The sequence below is a fragment of the Betta splendens genome, chromosome 19, assembly GCF_900634795.4.
Source record: "Betta splendens chromosome 19, fBetSpl5.4, whole genome shotgun sequence".
Taxonomy (NCBI): Eukaryota; Metazoa; Chordata; class Actinopteri; order Anabantiformes; family Osphronemidae; genus Betta; species Betta splendens.
The window spans coordinates 9,681,863-9,697,735 of NC_040898.2; the positions used below are offsets into that span (position 1 = coordinate 9,681,863).

At 38.6% G+C, this 15,873-nt stretch overlaps 2 protein-coding genes across 3 annotated transcripts; both read left to right on the forward strand.

Annotated features, from left to right (window-relative positions):
* Nucleotides 1-3,819: 3,819 nt before the first annotated feature.
* Nucleotides 3,820-8,107, forward strand: LOC114845491 (stonustoxin subunit beta-like). Its single transcript, XM_029133570.3, has 5 exons — nt 3,820-4,030; nt 6,493-6,522; nt 6,605-6,667; nt 6,755-6,897; nt 7,238-8,107. The coding sequence occupies exons 1-5, from the start codon at nt 3,982-3,984 to the stop codon at nt 7,655-7,657; spliced, it is 705 nt and encodes a 234-aa protein (XP_028989403.1). The 5' UTR covers nt 3,820-3,981; the 3' UTR covers nt 7,658-8,107.
* A 137-nt stretch (nt 8,108-8,244) lies between these two features.
* Nucleotides 8,245-10,507, forward strand: LOC114846270 (tripartite motif-containing protein 16-like). 2 transcript variants are annotated; one of them, XM_041068490.2, is made up of 5 exons: nt 8,245-9,141; nt 9,470-9,511; nt 9,593-9,649; nt 9,741-9,880; nt 9,965-10,507. In XM_041068490.2, exons 1-5 carry the CDS (start codon nt 9,093-9,095, stop codon nt 10,373-10,375), a joined length of 699 nt encoding a protein of 232 aa, XP_040924424.1. In that variant the 5' UTR covers nt 8,245-9,092; the 3' UTR covers nt 10,376-10,507. The 2 variants fall into 2 exon arrangements, with proteins under 2 accessions (XP_040924424.1, XP_040924425.1); XM_041068491.2 differs by having other exon boundaries at nt 9,762-9,880.
* Nucleotides 10,508-15,873: the final 5,366 nt, after the last annotated feature.

A 15,873-nucleotide genomic window follows, 5' to 3' on the forward strand; every position in this document is an offset into this window, starting at 1 on the left:
AAACCCAACTATGAACATCCAGGTGTCCAGTCATTAGGCTGATGACCAACATCTAGCTTTAACTCATCCATCTAACATCTTAGTAAATCCTTACTACTTGCAATACAGTGGGCTGTGTTATCTTTGCCTGCCATAAAATCACAAACCACATTTATCAGTTTCACCACAACCAGGGGATCCGCGTGTGACAGGCACGTTTTTGACAGAGATACAGATAAAGTCTAAGGTTCCTCAGATAACACAGCAAAATTATTGCTAAATCAATGAACATAGCTAATTTCTGGTGTATCTAATGTGATTAGGCTGTGATTAGTCCAGAATGTGGGAAGATATTAATTTATGCTGCATTTAACTTCAAACTTGTTTTGCATGTAAGTGATTCAAGCTGACAGCTTTTCCAAAAATAAATGATGAAACATCTGTGTCAGATGTGCAGCTAAAGCACATGTACAGTTCATATACTACAGTACATCAGACCCAGGGCACTCTTATACAGCATCATGGTTCACTTCAGTCTACACATCACAAAAGGTCTAGTTCTTCCAGCAGAAAATTAAGTATTCTGTGAGAGTGATGTGCTGAAAGACTAATATGTCCTGGGCTTACACAGGAACTGAGTGATTCTCTGGCTGCTCTTTCACTGAGTAAACGTGAGAGCTTATTTACTCCCTCTGTAATTAGATTGCCTAATTTAAACATGGGATTTAGCAGCAAGACTGCAACAGCTTGGCCATTTATACTAAAGACTGACTGCTGGGCCATATACAGTATGCAGTCAGGTCGATTGTAGTGCTCTCAAATCAAGCTGCTTTTTTATTGGTTCTATTTGTTCCGTTTGTGGTTTCACCTTTAACCACATCCCTCGCATTCACCGTCTTGCTTTAACATTTAGCTGTATCAGCTGAGTGATGATGGTGTTACTGTATGTGAATTAATCAACACCCTGCCATGACAGAGGAAGGATTTCATCAAATCTGCATGGAATACATGCTTCATCAGAATCTCTCTGAAATGTTTTTAGAATTTATATCCGTGTCTGTATAAAAAGAAAACCATTTAGTGATTTTTTTTTTAGTGTTCTATTTAGTGAATGTTTTGTTACATTTGCTTCTTTGTCGTATCTTATATCTTGCGGGAATTATCAATTTACAAATGTACAAACAGTACAGAAGATAAAAAGCATAAGGCACATACATCTTAGTCACAGTAATGTTTTTAAAACATTGATCCATCTTTGACACCATGGCTCCATCTTGTGGACCTTTAAAGAAGATGCAGACATTACATTTGGTGAGCTAATTTTGTTAACTAAATATGATTCAGTGTTATTTCATTTTCTTTTCTTTTACAACTGGATTTTCAGCTTTTCCACTGTTATAGCAAATAGAGGCGCAGATATTTTAGAACTGGTGCTGGTCTATCTTTGACCACAGAGACTGACCGATAGCCATCGCCATTTACCTGCAACAATGAAATACAACTTATGTGTCTGCCCTGGTACTATTACTATTAGATAACCTAAAACAACAGTGGATTTAATAAAAGCATTGCTATTCAGCTAAAACACCTGCTGGGGGCGACAAAGACAAGGTTTCCTTACCTGCAGGATAAGATGAGGCACGAAGATGAGTGTCTTTTTCAAACTGTTTGACGATTGTCATCTAACCTGTAAACATACAGTTAACAGTGGAGAGAAGATACTGTAAGTATTTAACTATATCCTTTGACTGTAGAATTACTTTGTTTAGTACAATAAAATCAGTCTTTCGTTCTCATGGCTAATCTTACTGAGTTTAGTCCACATCCTCCTTTATAGTTCAAGTCTGTTCTTATATTGCTTCATCTTGTTTATTAGCCTACATGATCTGCTTTCATGTCACCAGTCCAATCCTCCAGGTCTTCTCAGCATGTGTTAACAGTGAAGTATGAAAGATCCAGAGCAGCTGAAGATATGATCACTTTTGAAAGCTTCACATGACATTGAGTAATGCCCCTGTGCTGTTAGCTTGTATTTATAAATCCTGACTAAGTACCCGAGGATCGCACAAAGCAATGCAGCCCTGCAAAATACATCTTGTTTGTCCTTTTTAATATCTATATATTTAGCCAATGTCAATGAGGCTTGATGTATTTGTTTGGCTGTAGTGTTTGGATGCTGCAAGTGAAGTAGCCTGCTCGGTCTGCACTGAGGCTTTCAGTGCGTTTGTCTGTCATATATTTGTTTGTATATATGCTAAGTTAATGTGTATTAGGTTGTGTGTATTTTTGATTTCTTCAAACTCTAGACCTATATTTCATTAAATATTCTTTATTAACTATACTACTAATATGTAGTCTATCCCACCCAAGTATAAGTAAGCTCAAAAACTGAGGATACCTTCTCTACAAAGGACCAAAGGAATAAGAAAAAAAATATTGAATTTAAGGTATGAACAACTATGATGATGACCGAAAAACAAAAAGAAATCAAACTGTTTACCAATGAAAGTATTCAAAAAAAATCAATGCAACGATCTACCAGTGAAGACAAACTAAACTTGGCTAAACATCACTTAGTTCTTTCCTGGCACAAGTGCAGCATCATGTTGTCCACACCTGTCTTCTATTGGAAGCGCCGTTTAGCATCTTCATGTCACCCAGTTGAGAAATCAGCTACTATGATGTGACCCACTGTTTATATACCTTCTGGAAAATTGGTTTTAAAGATTTAGGAGCAGGGGCTGGTGTTCTCCAGAAATCCCAATGAGCTATTTAGAGATGACTGATGGTAATGCCACAAAGCCTGCCAAGCCAGTTAATGCCCATCAGTGCAAACTGATGGCCCACTGACCCATATTTACAGTGTAACTTTGAATTGGTCATATGGCCATTTCTGCACAACCAAATACAGAGCTGCATAAGAATGAAAGAACATAACCCAGAGGTAATTTACTAATATAAAAGATAAGTTTGTGTTGTTTTCCATAATAAATACAAGAATAATGTGACAGAAAGATTAAAAAGGGGACTAATGATTGTGATCCACCCGAGTGTCTGTGACTGTTTGGTCAGCTACACTCGTTGAACCGTCTGGGGCAACTCTGCACCGTTTAGTGTCTCGTTTGCACAGAGGCAGTCATCTGCTGGGGCAGGCAGGAACTCAAGAAGGACGGGGACAGCCTTGGCTACACATTTGGCAGGATGCCGAGGACCGTAAACACCTCACATACACAGCCTGCAGTGCAAAGCACATCACAGGAAAGGATTTAGGATCAGTGACAGGCTTTTTCTTTAACCTAGACCTGCACATTAACACAGCATTTAGTTGTGTGTAAAAAGTTCTGTACCATTGTATAGACAGACAATTGACTAAATTCTTAACCAAGACGTGTATGGGAGAAATACTGTACCACAATCACAGTTTGACGTTGTTTATAATATATTATTTCCAGAAACTTTCAATAAAAAATAATGTATTAAACATTTGGTAAATCACTTCAATGCATGAGGGAACATGAATAATGTGAATTTGATGTTGCAATTGCACAGTCACATTAGTCATACATTTGCACCTGTTGGACCTCACGCTGCTTGGTGCCTAACATCACCCTCTAACACGCAGATACAATCATCCCAAGCACCATCAATACATCAGTGCTGTCACTGTGCAATGTGAAGTGATGCAGAGCGAGTGGGCGGGGTCTGTGTGGAAGCGGGGAACGTCCTACAGACATCTGAGCACCCAGCTATCCTTTTTAAGGAAAAATATACATACACTGCTCGGGTTTCACACTTCTTGCACCGCCCTTTCGTATTGGCAAGTTTTATCTCACGCTCATGACCACCCCACTAGCTAATTCCTTCACCTGTCCCGCATTAAAAAGGTATATAAGAGTGGTATTAAGCTATCACAGCGGAGCCAATCCACACTCATCATACTACAGAAGCCAGTGACAGTAGACTGAGGCTGCCCCTGAGTCGGTCGCTCAAGCTGGTATCAAGATGCCTGCAACAACCAGAATCATTTCTGACACTCGGAAGTCAGATAAAGGTGAACTTTGTTGATTCTATTTAATGTAAAATGTAGAAATAATGTTATGTAATGTTATTTCATTTTAATACTACGCATAGCTGCTTTAAAGATAGTCAGCATTTAACAAACCTGACTTCATTTTGTCAATTTAAATAATATTGTAGCTTCTAAAGCTTTATATTCTAATTGTTTGTACTAATGTAATGCACTATTAACTATTCTAGTGTGTTTTAAAAACTGAAGCTTTATTGTCTGTCATGTTTATTATTATAGATGCTACATACATTTTAAAATATGCTGTAGTGTGTGGTTTTAACACATTTAAGAATTGTGCAATATTATGCCAAACCTGAAAACAGGATTTGAAGAGTCACTCTTACTTCATCTGCTGTTTTATTGTATCAGGACGGTGAGAGGAAAACTTGCATCATAAGAAATTTCTAGTACTCGTTATAAAATTTGTTCATTGTTCAAGTTCATTGGTGTTATTTTCTATAGTACAGCTACATAAAACTCATTTAAATGAAAATGTACTGTCTCACACTTCATTAAAACATGTGCTAACATTTTATACAATGATACATAATTGAAGAATTCACGATAGACAGTTTGAGACCAGCCTTAAAATTTAGAGTAACATTTTAACATCAGTATTAACGTAGTGGGTGCTTTCGTGCAAGTAGACTCCAAGCTTAACTGCTATTTTGGTTCATGTACTTGATGTGTAGCTGGCTGGAGTGAAATATAAATCGAAGGGCGCAGTGATTAATGAATTCCACAGAATACTCTGTCTCAAAGCAGCTCTGTGTGAGTAGTTTTACACGGAGTCGCAACCTGTTGTGATTTGCACGTGACTAAAGGTAAACTGAGAGGTCGGCCGTATGTAGTGGCACTGCACTCTGACGCAGTACTTCTCAGATCAAGGGCTGCAAACGTGTCAGCATGAGTGTTGCGCTTAAGTACATTCACGGAGTCAATGAATTGAAAGAACTTGCCACAGTCTACTGTATAAGGCAGCAGCTGTACATGACTCAAAGTTAAAGAAGAGTTTCATGCTTTAAACGCAATGTGTTCAAATGTTCCCCTACACAGTGTACAGTAGTTTGTATTGTCTTATTGATAAAAGGCTTTGACACATCTGAGTGTCTAAGCATGTCTTTCCCCACATTACCAACAGCTCTTCATTGGAATCAACCAAGTGCCTGTTCACGCCTTTCTTCCAACATGCACACTGGGCCTGGCACAGACCGAGCTATGTTCAAAGTCAAATGTGCTTGTGCACCACAAAAATGTGACCTGAATGTTTGGCGCTTTATGGCACCAAATCTCAACCAAGTACATGTTGATCTCCCCATGGTGAAACTGGGGCAAACGAAGCGTAGATTTTTCATCACCTTGTGTTACATCCGGACAGGTGGCTTAACATTCTCACTTGGGCTCTTTCAGCATCCAGTTAAAGTTATAAATATGAGCTAATTTAGATGCAACATCCATCGTGCATGGCGTAAAAATAACCGTTAACTTTTAAAAATGTGGATGAGGATGACAGGTGGATTTACATGTGGCGGGAGACAACAATCCTGCTTGTAACAGCATGTAAAGCACCACAGCCTACAAAGCCTCCATTACAACAGTTGTTTGTCTTAAAACTCATCCAATATGCTCTTTCTGTTTGCCAAAAAAATTTCAACGTGTGAATGTAACCGATAGTTTACTTTAGAGGTGACATTGCTTGTTGATATAAATAAAGCACATCACTTATGTTAGTCCATGTTGACATCCTGATGCCTTGGGGATTAAGTGTCTCCTCTTCTTGAGCTCTGTCCTTAAACGAAACCTGGAGACGGCATGCTTATACATGATACTCAAGTATTAGTTACAAAATGAGCGCTGGGGCTAAGCCAGTTATGTAATTACAAATTTGTCAATTACTGCTTGAAGGAAAGTTGACACAATGCTGCCTCTAATCACACTTAATGTGATTGCTGACAGACTTTCTCTCCAGGGACATTTTATTATAAAATCGCATGTTATTGATTTTTAGGCATGAACAACACATTGTATGTTGAAACTCATAATCTTCCCAAACTCACAGCAACAGAGCCGCAATAAGAAGCCGGCGTAAACAACTCCGGGCTCCAGACCTATACGATGTGTATGAGCACATCGTGTTCCTCTTCACATCTGACAAAGTGCTCTGAGCGTCATGCTGCGACTGAAGCCAACACTGTAGCATGCGAGGTGTCTCGGTAATTCCAACTGCCTGGCATGAATCAAACACTGGCTCCAAAAAGCATGCGGTTGCTGATGTGATGATCTGACAGAGGCAGATGGTTTTCTAAGTATACACCATTTTGCAGGGGCTCACTTCATCACCTGCTGAGACACACCTGACACCTATAGCCAATAGGTTTTATACCAGCCAGCTATGTTGATGCCAATGTGAGTTGCTACAGTACAAGATTTTTTCTTTCTTGCAGGAAAAAAAGTTGAAGGTGGAAAAGCATCAGGTGAGATGACAAGGTGGTTGAACATATTTGATTGTCTTCTGTGTGTTACTAATCACCCTCCTGACTTGATATGACTTCTTAGAAAAGATTCCAGCCTATGACCCAGATATTGCTGAACCTAAATGCAGAGCTGATCTCATCAAACGTAAGAATGGCAACACTTTTTTCCCCCTCTTCAGTTCTGATTAACCCTCCAAAACCTCCAAGCCTAATCTTGTTTTGCTTTGTAAAGACTGGATCAACCTTTCCTTGGACGACAAGACAGCCAACAAGGCGTTGTGGATTACAGAGGGCGGTACTAAGGTGGCCCGCAAGACTGATGATCTCACTTGTCCCGTCTTGGATAGACCAGAAAGATACGAGTATGCTCCACAGGTAAATTAAGATTTGATTAAGTTATTTTTGTTTGAAAATGCGGTCTTTAAACTGTATATACTTATGATGTACCATGTCTAAGATAGATAACGTAAAACGATACGGGCAGGCCATGAACGTGTCAGCACCACGCTGCTGGTGTTTGATGTGATTGTAAAACACACACAAACAGTATTTTGGACTAGAGGTCTGTTCCCGTGTTTATTTAAACGTTGAGCCAACAGACTTGGCATTGCAAACTGGGAAAAGCGAGACTGCTCTAAATTCTCCTGCATGGCAGCTACAATAAATCTTGGGTTATGTTATGTTATGAATGACATTCTAATCCACGTTCCACAAGGTTCTTTGCAAAGAAGGCATCCTGGGCTTCCGAGGCTACTGGGAGGTGGAGTTTTCAGGATGGGTCGTGGTTGGGGTTGCGTACGAGCGAGCCGCGAGGAGGAACATCGATGGACCCTGCGGCCTGGGGGAAAACGAGGAGTCATGGGGAATCGGCTGGAGCGGCTCCAGCTACAATGCCTGGCATAACGGCCAGAATACAGAGATAGTGGGCATTCCTAAATGCTCTACAATGGGTGTGTACCTTGATCAGCCTGCTGGAATCCTTAATTTCTACGCTGTAGAGGAGGTGGAAGAGGGCGAGGAGGGTAAGGAGGTTAAACCTTTGCAGCAGCTTCGGAGCTCTTTTAATGGCAAAGTGATGCCAGGTTTCTGGGTGGGGACACAGTCTCACTGTCTAATCATACAGAAAGAGGAATAAAGAAAAAAAAATGATTGTAAATCAACTCTAAAAGTTGGTGATCAGAAGCCAATATCAAAAACTAAACTATTTTCATCATGTGTAACAAAGGCCTTGGGTACTGAAGTTACAGCTTCAAGACACGATCATGATAGCGTTTGTTTTCCATTTTACTACAATATTATTACTAACACCATCTAAACATTAGCTATACTTTATTCACTACATAGTGTCTCTGAGGTAGATAGAAGATAAATGAGGTGGTTTGTTTCAGAAAGGGAACACATTGCAGAATTCTGGACTTTCCTAAAACTACAGGACCACACAAGGATTATACTAATTTACAGAATTTATATATATTTGTATTCCTCCATTATTATTGTTTGCTAAAGAATTTATAAGGTTTCCTGGTTTAGTATTAATGTATATGGAATGTTAAATATGCAAAAGTTTAAATAAATAATAAATTAAGTCGGTGTCCTGTTTTTATTAACTACAGTATTAACTGTACAGTAGGTTGAGGAGGCACTGGAACAAATACATACAGTAGCATTAGAACTATATATTTCAATTCTAGAAACAACTGAAATAACAATACAGAGTCTTACTCACTTCTTTAGCAGACATTTAGTGCAGCTGTCTGTTTCATGGTCTTTCTAGCTTGTCGTTTACTGGGCTGAGATCAAACTTATTAACTGACTGACTTCTTGATTTCTTAGCCTTTAAAAGTCTTAGGTAGTTTTACAGAATGGTTTTAGTAATTACCCAACCGAAATGTGGATGCGTGGCTCAGAACAACATTCAGATAAAGATCTGCTTGATTAATGATGGAGCAATAAGCAAAAACTGCTGTTCATGAGCCACCCATATTATGGATGTGCAGGAAAATGGATGTGATTTCTGGATGGATAAGTGTGTGTCTCTTGAATAAAATATGCTTTTGTTAATGGTAAATTAAATATGTAAGACAGCACTGCATAATGTAAAATCAAAATCAACACAAGTTACTTACACATGCAAGTCATAGTGTTATAGGATAAATGAACAGTTTAACATCTTTGTTGAATTTGTCTAATAATTTGTAATGATAATTTGTCTGAATTATCTTGGTTATGATACCATGTGTTTGTATGTCTCTCTGGGAGCATCAGTTTTCAAATTCTACTTTCAGCTATGTTTGCAATAATCCGCTTGCGCTTTTGACAGACTGCTAAAGTTTCATGGGTTAGTCTTACCCAAATCCATATGTCAAAGTCAAGTATATACACCCCTATAACCCCTGCTGGGAACCCATTCCTCTGACCGAGACACCTCCTTCAGACACTCTAAAAGCCCCCCTACTCATCTTTACAGGGACTATAAAAGTCAAAGGAAGACGAAGTCTTAGCACTTTTAGTTTGGTTGAATAACAGTTTTTCAAGTGCTTGGTCAAGGATTAACTGCTCAAAACCTTAAAATGCCGGCGGGATCTAATTCTACAATAATCTCTGTGACCAGCAAATCAGGTACAGTATGGGCATCATCTACTGTCGAGACAGTTGCATTAATGTCTGCTGGGAAATGCAATGACAACATTATGGATGAGCCTGACGTATTTACTTTTTGGCATAATGTTTTAATAATAATAATAATAATAATAAATAATGTTAAGTCAATAGTATAAATAATATACAGGTACTGAAATGTGTATTTTGAATCCATAACATTTCAGTGCAGCAGTCATGTGATGACTGAGTATTAAGCCATATCAATGTCATAACCCTCATAGCATAATATTTTAGGTTTTATTTTTTTATTACATATTATAAATCATATGGGAATTTTCATTTCTAGGAAACAAAGTCAAACCCAAAGAAAACAAGAAGGCACTTTCAGGTAGTGTACTCTGACATGTGCACATGCGTTGCTCCTTCTTTGTCACACATTTGTCTTTAAAGCAATTTTCTATCTTTACAGAAAACACTTATTTGCCAGATATCCCAGAACCAACACAGAGGACTGAGCTCATGAACTGTTTGTATAGATAGTTGCTTTTTATACTTACAGTAGTTTTCTAAAGTTACAGTATGCAAACATATTATGAACAACTGATTTTTCCCTATAGACTGGATGAATTTGTCTTTAGATGATAAGACGGCCAATAAGATGTTGTGGATTTCCGACAGTGGCTGCAAGGTGTCTCGCAGAACTGAGGAGGTTTGTCCAGTCCTAGACAGACCAGAAAGATACGAGTACTCTCCACAGGTGAGTGAAAATGTAATGTACCCTGTATACTGTGTACAGGCGACCTGAAAAGACAGCAAATAAATGTACACTCTTTTGCTTAAGGTGGTATGCCAAGACAAGATTTGGAACATGCGGGCTTACTGGGAGGTGGAGTTCTCCGGTTGGGTGGTGATAGGAGTCACCTATGAAGGAGCTGGAAGGAGAGCAAACTCTGGCCCGAGTGGGCTCGGAGAAAATGAGGAATCCTGGGGTCTTTGCTGGTCAGGTTCTGGTTATCAATTCTGGTTCAATGGTGTAAACAAGGATATAAATGATGTCCCATATTGTTCCACAATTGGAGTGTATGTTGATCAGCCAGCGGGGATCATTGGTTTTTATGCTATTAGTGGGGAGGGGGCAGGGAGGGAGGTGAGACTGTTACATAAAGTGAGGACAACTATCACTAAGAAGGTCCTTCCAGGTTTCTGGATTGGAGTTCAGTCCTCATGCACAATCCTCAGAAAATCTGAATGAAAAGCATTATTGTTCATTATTGTTTGTGTTTATTTGAGAAATATTTTTCTATTTTTGAGTACCACTTTTTACAGTTTACTGCTGTTTAGATTTGTCCTCGTTAGATTGATTAAAGAACTGAAATCCATTGCATTTCACACAAAAACCATGTTAATAGGCTTTAACATTTTTTGCCGTTGCACATTTCTGGGATAACTATTTAATAACTGAGAGCCTTTGTGTGTTGCTAGGATAAGGTTGCATTCAGTGTTAAGCCTTCACAGCATCGATAGTCTCTGCATTTAGCTGTGTTAAGGAGGAGGATTGAGGATCTCTCCCCTCTGGGTTAAACAGGGTTCTTTGATATGCGAGAGGTTCCAGTGTGAAGATCGCTATCCTACTTTGACAGGTGGGCCTCAACTCCTGCTGCCTTCACACCTAAAGCACAAGCTTTAGAAGAACTAAAAGTGGTGCAAACCAACAAACACAAAAGCATTCACACTTCTGGAAGCACGGTGAATCATGCAGCCTTGTACCATAAGGCGACGAGGTGACTGAGCGCACACACGTGCCAAGGGAGCATTTCGTTCACTAACCTGCTGTTATTTTAACTACATACTAAACATTGTTCATCGTGCCCGACTACTGGGAATTGAACTGACAGGGGTACAATATATAACGCTAATCTATGACCATGGTTTTACTAAAAGCTAGTGATATTTAATTGTACATTAATAAGTCAAAAATTAAACTAAAAAATCAAGTGATGTGTCAAATTATATTAAAAATCTTTCCAGATTAAAAAAAAAAACAACTTATAATAAGGCTTAAATGTTACATACATACCGTATAATACAGATATATTATTTTTTAATGACATGGCACTAATGTTTAATTTAATTTTACGGTCTATCATTTTATTTAAAGCTGAATCATAATCACATTTTATTGCAAATTCCTAGTGTGGCAGTTCATGAATAACAGCAGAGGTTTCCCCACTTAATAAACACTTACAAAAGCCTCTACACCTCATAAATTTGAAACTAGTATACTGTATGAAGCAACTAGTATTTGTTTCACTAACAGCACAAACATACATAGTTATGCAAGTGTGTGTTCATAATACATGCACACACTGAGAACAGACAGACTCTTGCTGTGGGGCCTGTGATGAGTTTGACGATTTTCTAAGATTTACAGTAAAGACAATTAAACGTGACAAATTCAACATTGAGCAAAGTGAATAAAGAGAGACCCATTTCCCAGAATAATGGAAGCCAGAGCACCAGCACCCTAAATATTTGTATCTGGATGTGTGAGCTTATGCTTGGCATGCGAGTGAGCGGTAACTCTAAGCTTGTGTCATTAGCAAAGAGGCACAAGCTATACAAGTGACAGATATAGCATGACAGAGGGCAGAGACCTTCCTCTTCTGCTGTGTACACTGCTTTAAAACAATACAAACTGGAAGCAAGTCAACTCAAAACGTTCAAATTTTTGATTTACGACTAAAATAAGCTACAGGTTCTTAGTAAAATTCAGAAGATATGCATGTATAAATTGCTCAATGTTTAAATATAAATGTATATGCTTGTATGTTGTATTTGGTATCAGATTCTACATTACCACTACCCAGTGTGTTCCTCCATCTGGCCCAGCGCCAACAGTTTAATGTTGCTGCGCTCATTTATCGTGACACTATTTGTCCCAGCTGATTTACTGTCGTGTGGCCACTGGCCCACAGTCAAACTGTCTTATGTTTAACACTGTCTGGTGAGAGCGTCTGCAACAGGTTGCTCTCACAAATCACCCACACTCTAATTGTGTAAAAGTGTAAAAAGTGCAAGACAAAAATAGCTTTATTTTACAATTTTGATGAATACTACACCTGTACCACATTTTAGCAGGTTTTAGTCATGCAACAGGTTGCAATGTTTTTTGTACAGTACGTAGTATATTTCAACATCATAAATATCTTCGTCTGAACTGCAACTTGCGGGTTGTTCCCATCAAAAACAGCTATATATGTGAACAGTTCTACTGTGAGACAACAGCACCATCTTCTGTGGAAATAAGTAATTTTCCGTAATAAATAATGATCCAACCTTTACAACTAAAGTATAAGTTAGTAGCAAGTGGGTTGGACAGGTAACTTTGTTTTACAATAAACTGATTTTTCATAACACAAGTTGGCAAAGCACCAAACAAAATTAAATAAATAATACCGATCATAATAATACCACCTATCTACACCAGAAAAACTGACCGAAATAAACATAGCATAAACGTTTTTTAAAGAGTTTGGATAATATAAAATCTTTACATTGAGTAATGGTAAAAAGAAATATAGACGTTCCTATTTTTTTTTTAAACTCTTCTCTAGTATACTGATCCACCACTTAGGCTTTCATAGTTGTGCTCATCATAACTACAATAAAAAGAATCTACTTAAAATGGATACACAAGAGCATCTGTGCTTCTGCAGTCTTTGCCTGTTTTCGCCCCGCAAAAGGTCGATTATCTAAAGAATACAGTTAAATAAAGGATGCAGCAATTGTCTAAAAAAACCAGTTGAAAAAAATAATGCAGCAATTGCCTCTGCAATAACAATGCAGAAATGGGTTACGTTTCCCTGCTAGGAGGCCTCCCACTTTCAAGTCTAAGCGTTTGTCATATGTACTGTACAAGTTCCCCTGTACAATTAAAATCTTACATTGCTTGTCCACAATGAATGCCAGAACACATTACAATAATAAAAATACAGTCACTGTGTACACTGTGTTTTTAATACTACAGGTATTAGGTAGTACAAAATCTGATGACCCCCCCCCTGCTTGAAGTCAAGGTTTCTAGAGTTTTGCAAAGGACTGCAAACTGTGTGGCAAGCCTGCATTTATCCTGAAATCTTTAAGGTTATCCCCATTAAACCTTGAAAAACTAAAAAGGTATATAATACTGTGGGTGATGACTATAGCACAAGTATACTTCCCAATAATGTAAACTAAGTTAAAACATTTAACTTAAATAGAAGTCAAATGCAGTATTTAATTTGACATATTTTCTAAAGTATACAACTAAAACGGCTGAATTCAATTAACAAAAGAATTTTGTTTTTCCCTTTGGCCTTTGTAATTTGAAGATAATGTTTCAGACACAGTAAAGTGCCATAACATTTTCACCTCTCTGGTTATTTTATTTCATTATTTAAATTGTCTCTCAAAAGAAGCACCAAATGCCTACTACACCAGAGGCGCAATGTCAGTCTAAAGGTTATGCATGCCGTGTACTAGCTTCTCTGGGAGACACCTTTAAGGCCAATGGAAGAGAAAAACATTAACTGTAGAATACTACAGTTAATGCTCTAAAACATTGTACTCACTTTAAAGTCTTTAAAGTGTTAAAGACTTCCTGGCACTGGCGTCAGCATCTCTCATCACCTGGCTGGAACACCCATCAGTCATTCTTGCATCCACTTCATTGGTCCCATCCAGGGACCAGGACTAGCCCAGTCCTGCCTGGTCTATATTCCTCTGCCTCGACCCTCTGATGTCCATTATGGGCCTCTAAAACAATGCAAGTTTTCCTGTTAAAACAAAGTCAAGTACTTGAGCTCAAACATAATTTAATTCACTTGGTACACTTAACACAAATAGACACTTAATAACTGCAGTTCTACCTGACAAATGTGTTTCAGTACCATGGCTAACAATCATTTTGTTACAGCAGCCAAGAGCGAATGTCATGTTTTTACCTGTTTTTATCTTTTTGTTATCATCCGTAACGTCCGTTTCTGTTCAGCCCAAGCTAAGCGCTAACTTTACCGGTCTCAATTACATCAGCTGTTGATAATCTGTAATCACGTTAGGTATTTAACATCCAGTACTCACCACCGACTTTAGCCACATTGTTGTAGATTGTCGACTAGCCCTTTTGTGCTGTTTGCCTGCCCCTCTTACGGAGGAATTGTACGTGTCTGTCCTGTACCTTCATTGGAGCACTGTGAACATTAAAGCCCCTTTAATAAACCTGCTGGGTCCGCTTTGTCAAACCACCCGCCAATCTTGACACCGGACAGCAGTAGATTATAATTAAGACATTATTATTACAAATTATGTAAACACGTCTGGTCACAATAGCCCAAACAAACAACAATTAGCGTTTTCACCTGAATTTGTTCGTTTCCACCGGAAATTGGGCCCGAAACGCTCAGCACACATCACGTTAGCATGCTAGCTGCTTAGCTGCACCAATTTACAAACCGTCACTCACGTATTAGGCCCTGCAGACAGGCTAACTGATGAGCTACACACATTTAAAAACAGTCACTCACCTTTTAGAGGCTGTTTCCACCAAGTCCGAACCAGTTCAACACAGTATCTTGAGTCTTTGTCTTACTTTTATTGGTTTCTGTCGAGTTTCAGACTATGCCGCTATTCCCGCCACAGACGTTCAACACGAACGTCTGACGTATTAGGCGTTTTATTGAGTCAGTGTTGCGTTTAGGGAACGAAGACAGTCGTAAAATGCATAACTAAGGAAGAGGTAGGCGGTTCTGCAGACAAGTTGAGTGTCCACAACGGATTGATGGATCTGTGTCAGGACACTTCCTGGATGATATATTCAATGACTATGTTCATCATCCGATCTGACCAAAATAATATTTTTTTTAATATTATGAAAATATTCGGAGAATAATGTGAAAATTCTACTTTTATTACAAGACAGAACTACACCACTGTCTCTTTTTTGATGTGATGTTCAAACTAAATAAACAGCTCCACCTGCTGGATGACGTTTGTCTGTACAGCCCGACGGTAAAGTCTCGAGAAATCTCGAGAAAAAAGGAAACAATTATGAATCACATTATTTTCATGTCTTATATTTTATATGAATTTCTGAAAACATTTTAATAATTATAAATAAAACATCCTGTGCTATTAAGTTGTAATTTACAGACATATACACAATGAGGAAAAAGCATACAGTATACACACTGGTAAATCTAATGACATAGTTGATGGGCATTTGTAAGTGAAGTGAATCTTCTTTATTCTTAATCAGCATCACCAAGCCTACATGTCTCGAAATGCTGAAACAGACTTCTTTCCTCTTGATATTACCCGTGCTGCATTAAATACATTTTCCATGAGGTTTTGAAAGCTTCTCTCCAGCATCCTGTCGGAGCGGCCCCCTTAGGCTGCACAGCTGAGCAGCTGTCAGTCAGCAGGGCTGTTTGTGTAGTATTGCTAAAATGGGAGGAGTCGTAACGATCCGGACGAAGACAGATTTGTCCCCTGTGAGAACTGAACATCCCGAGCATGTGAGGTCGCGGCCTTCCTGGGTAAAACCAAATGCCCCGAGCATGACAGACACTAATTATAAGATTCCAGTAATATTAGTTAAGTGATGAGCAGTGGCTTGGGGGGTGCGGACAGTCCAGTGGACTTGAGGACTTTAAGAATGAAGGGTTTTGATCGACCTTGCAAACCCGTAACATACTGTACCTCATATATTTTTAT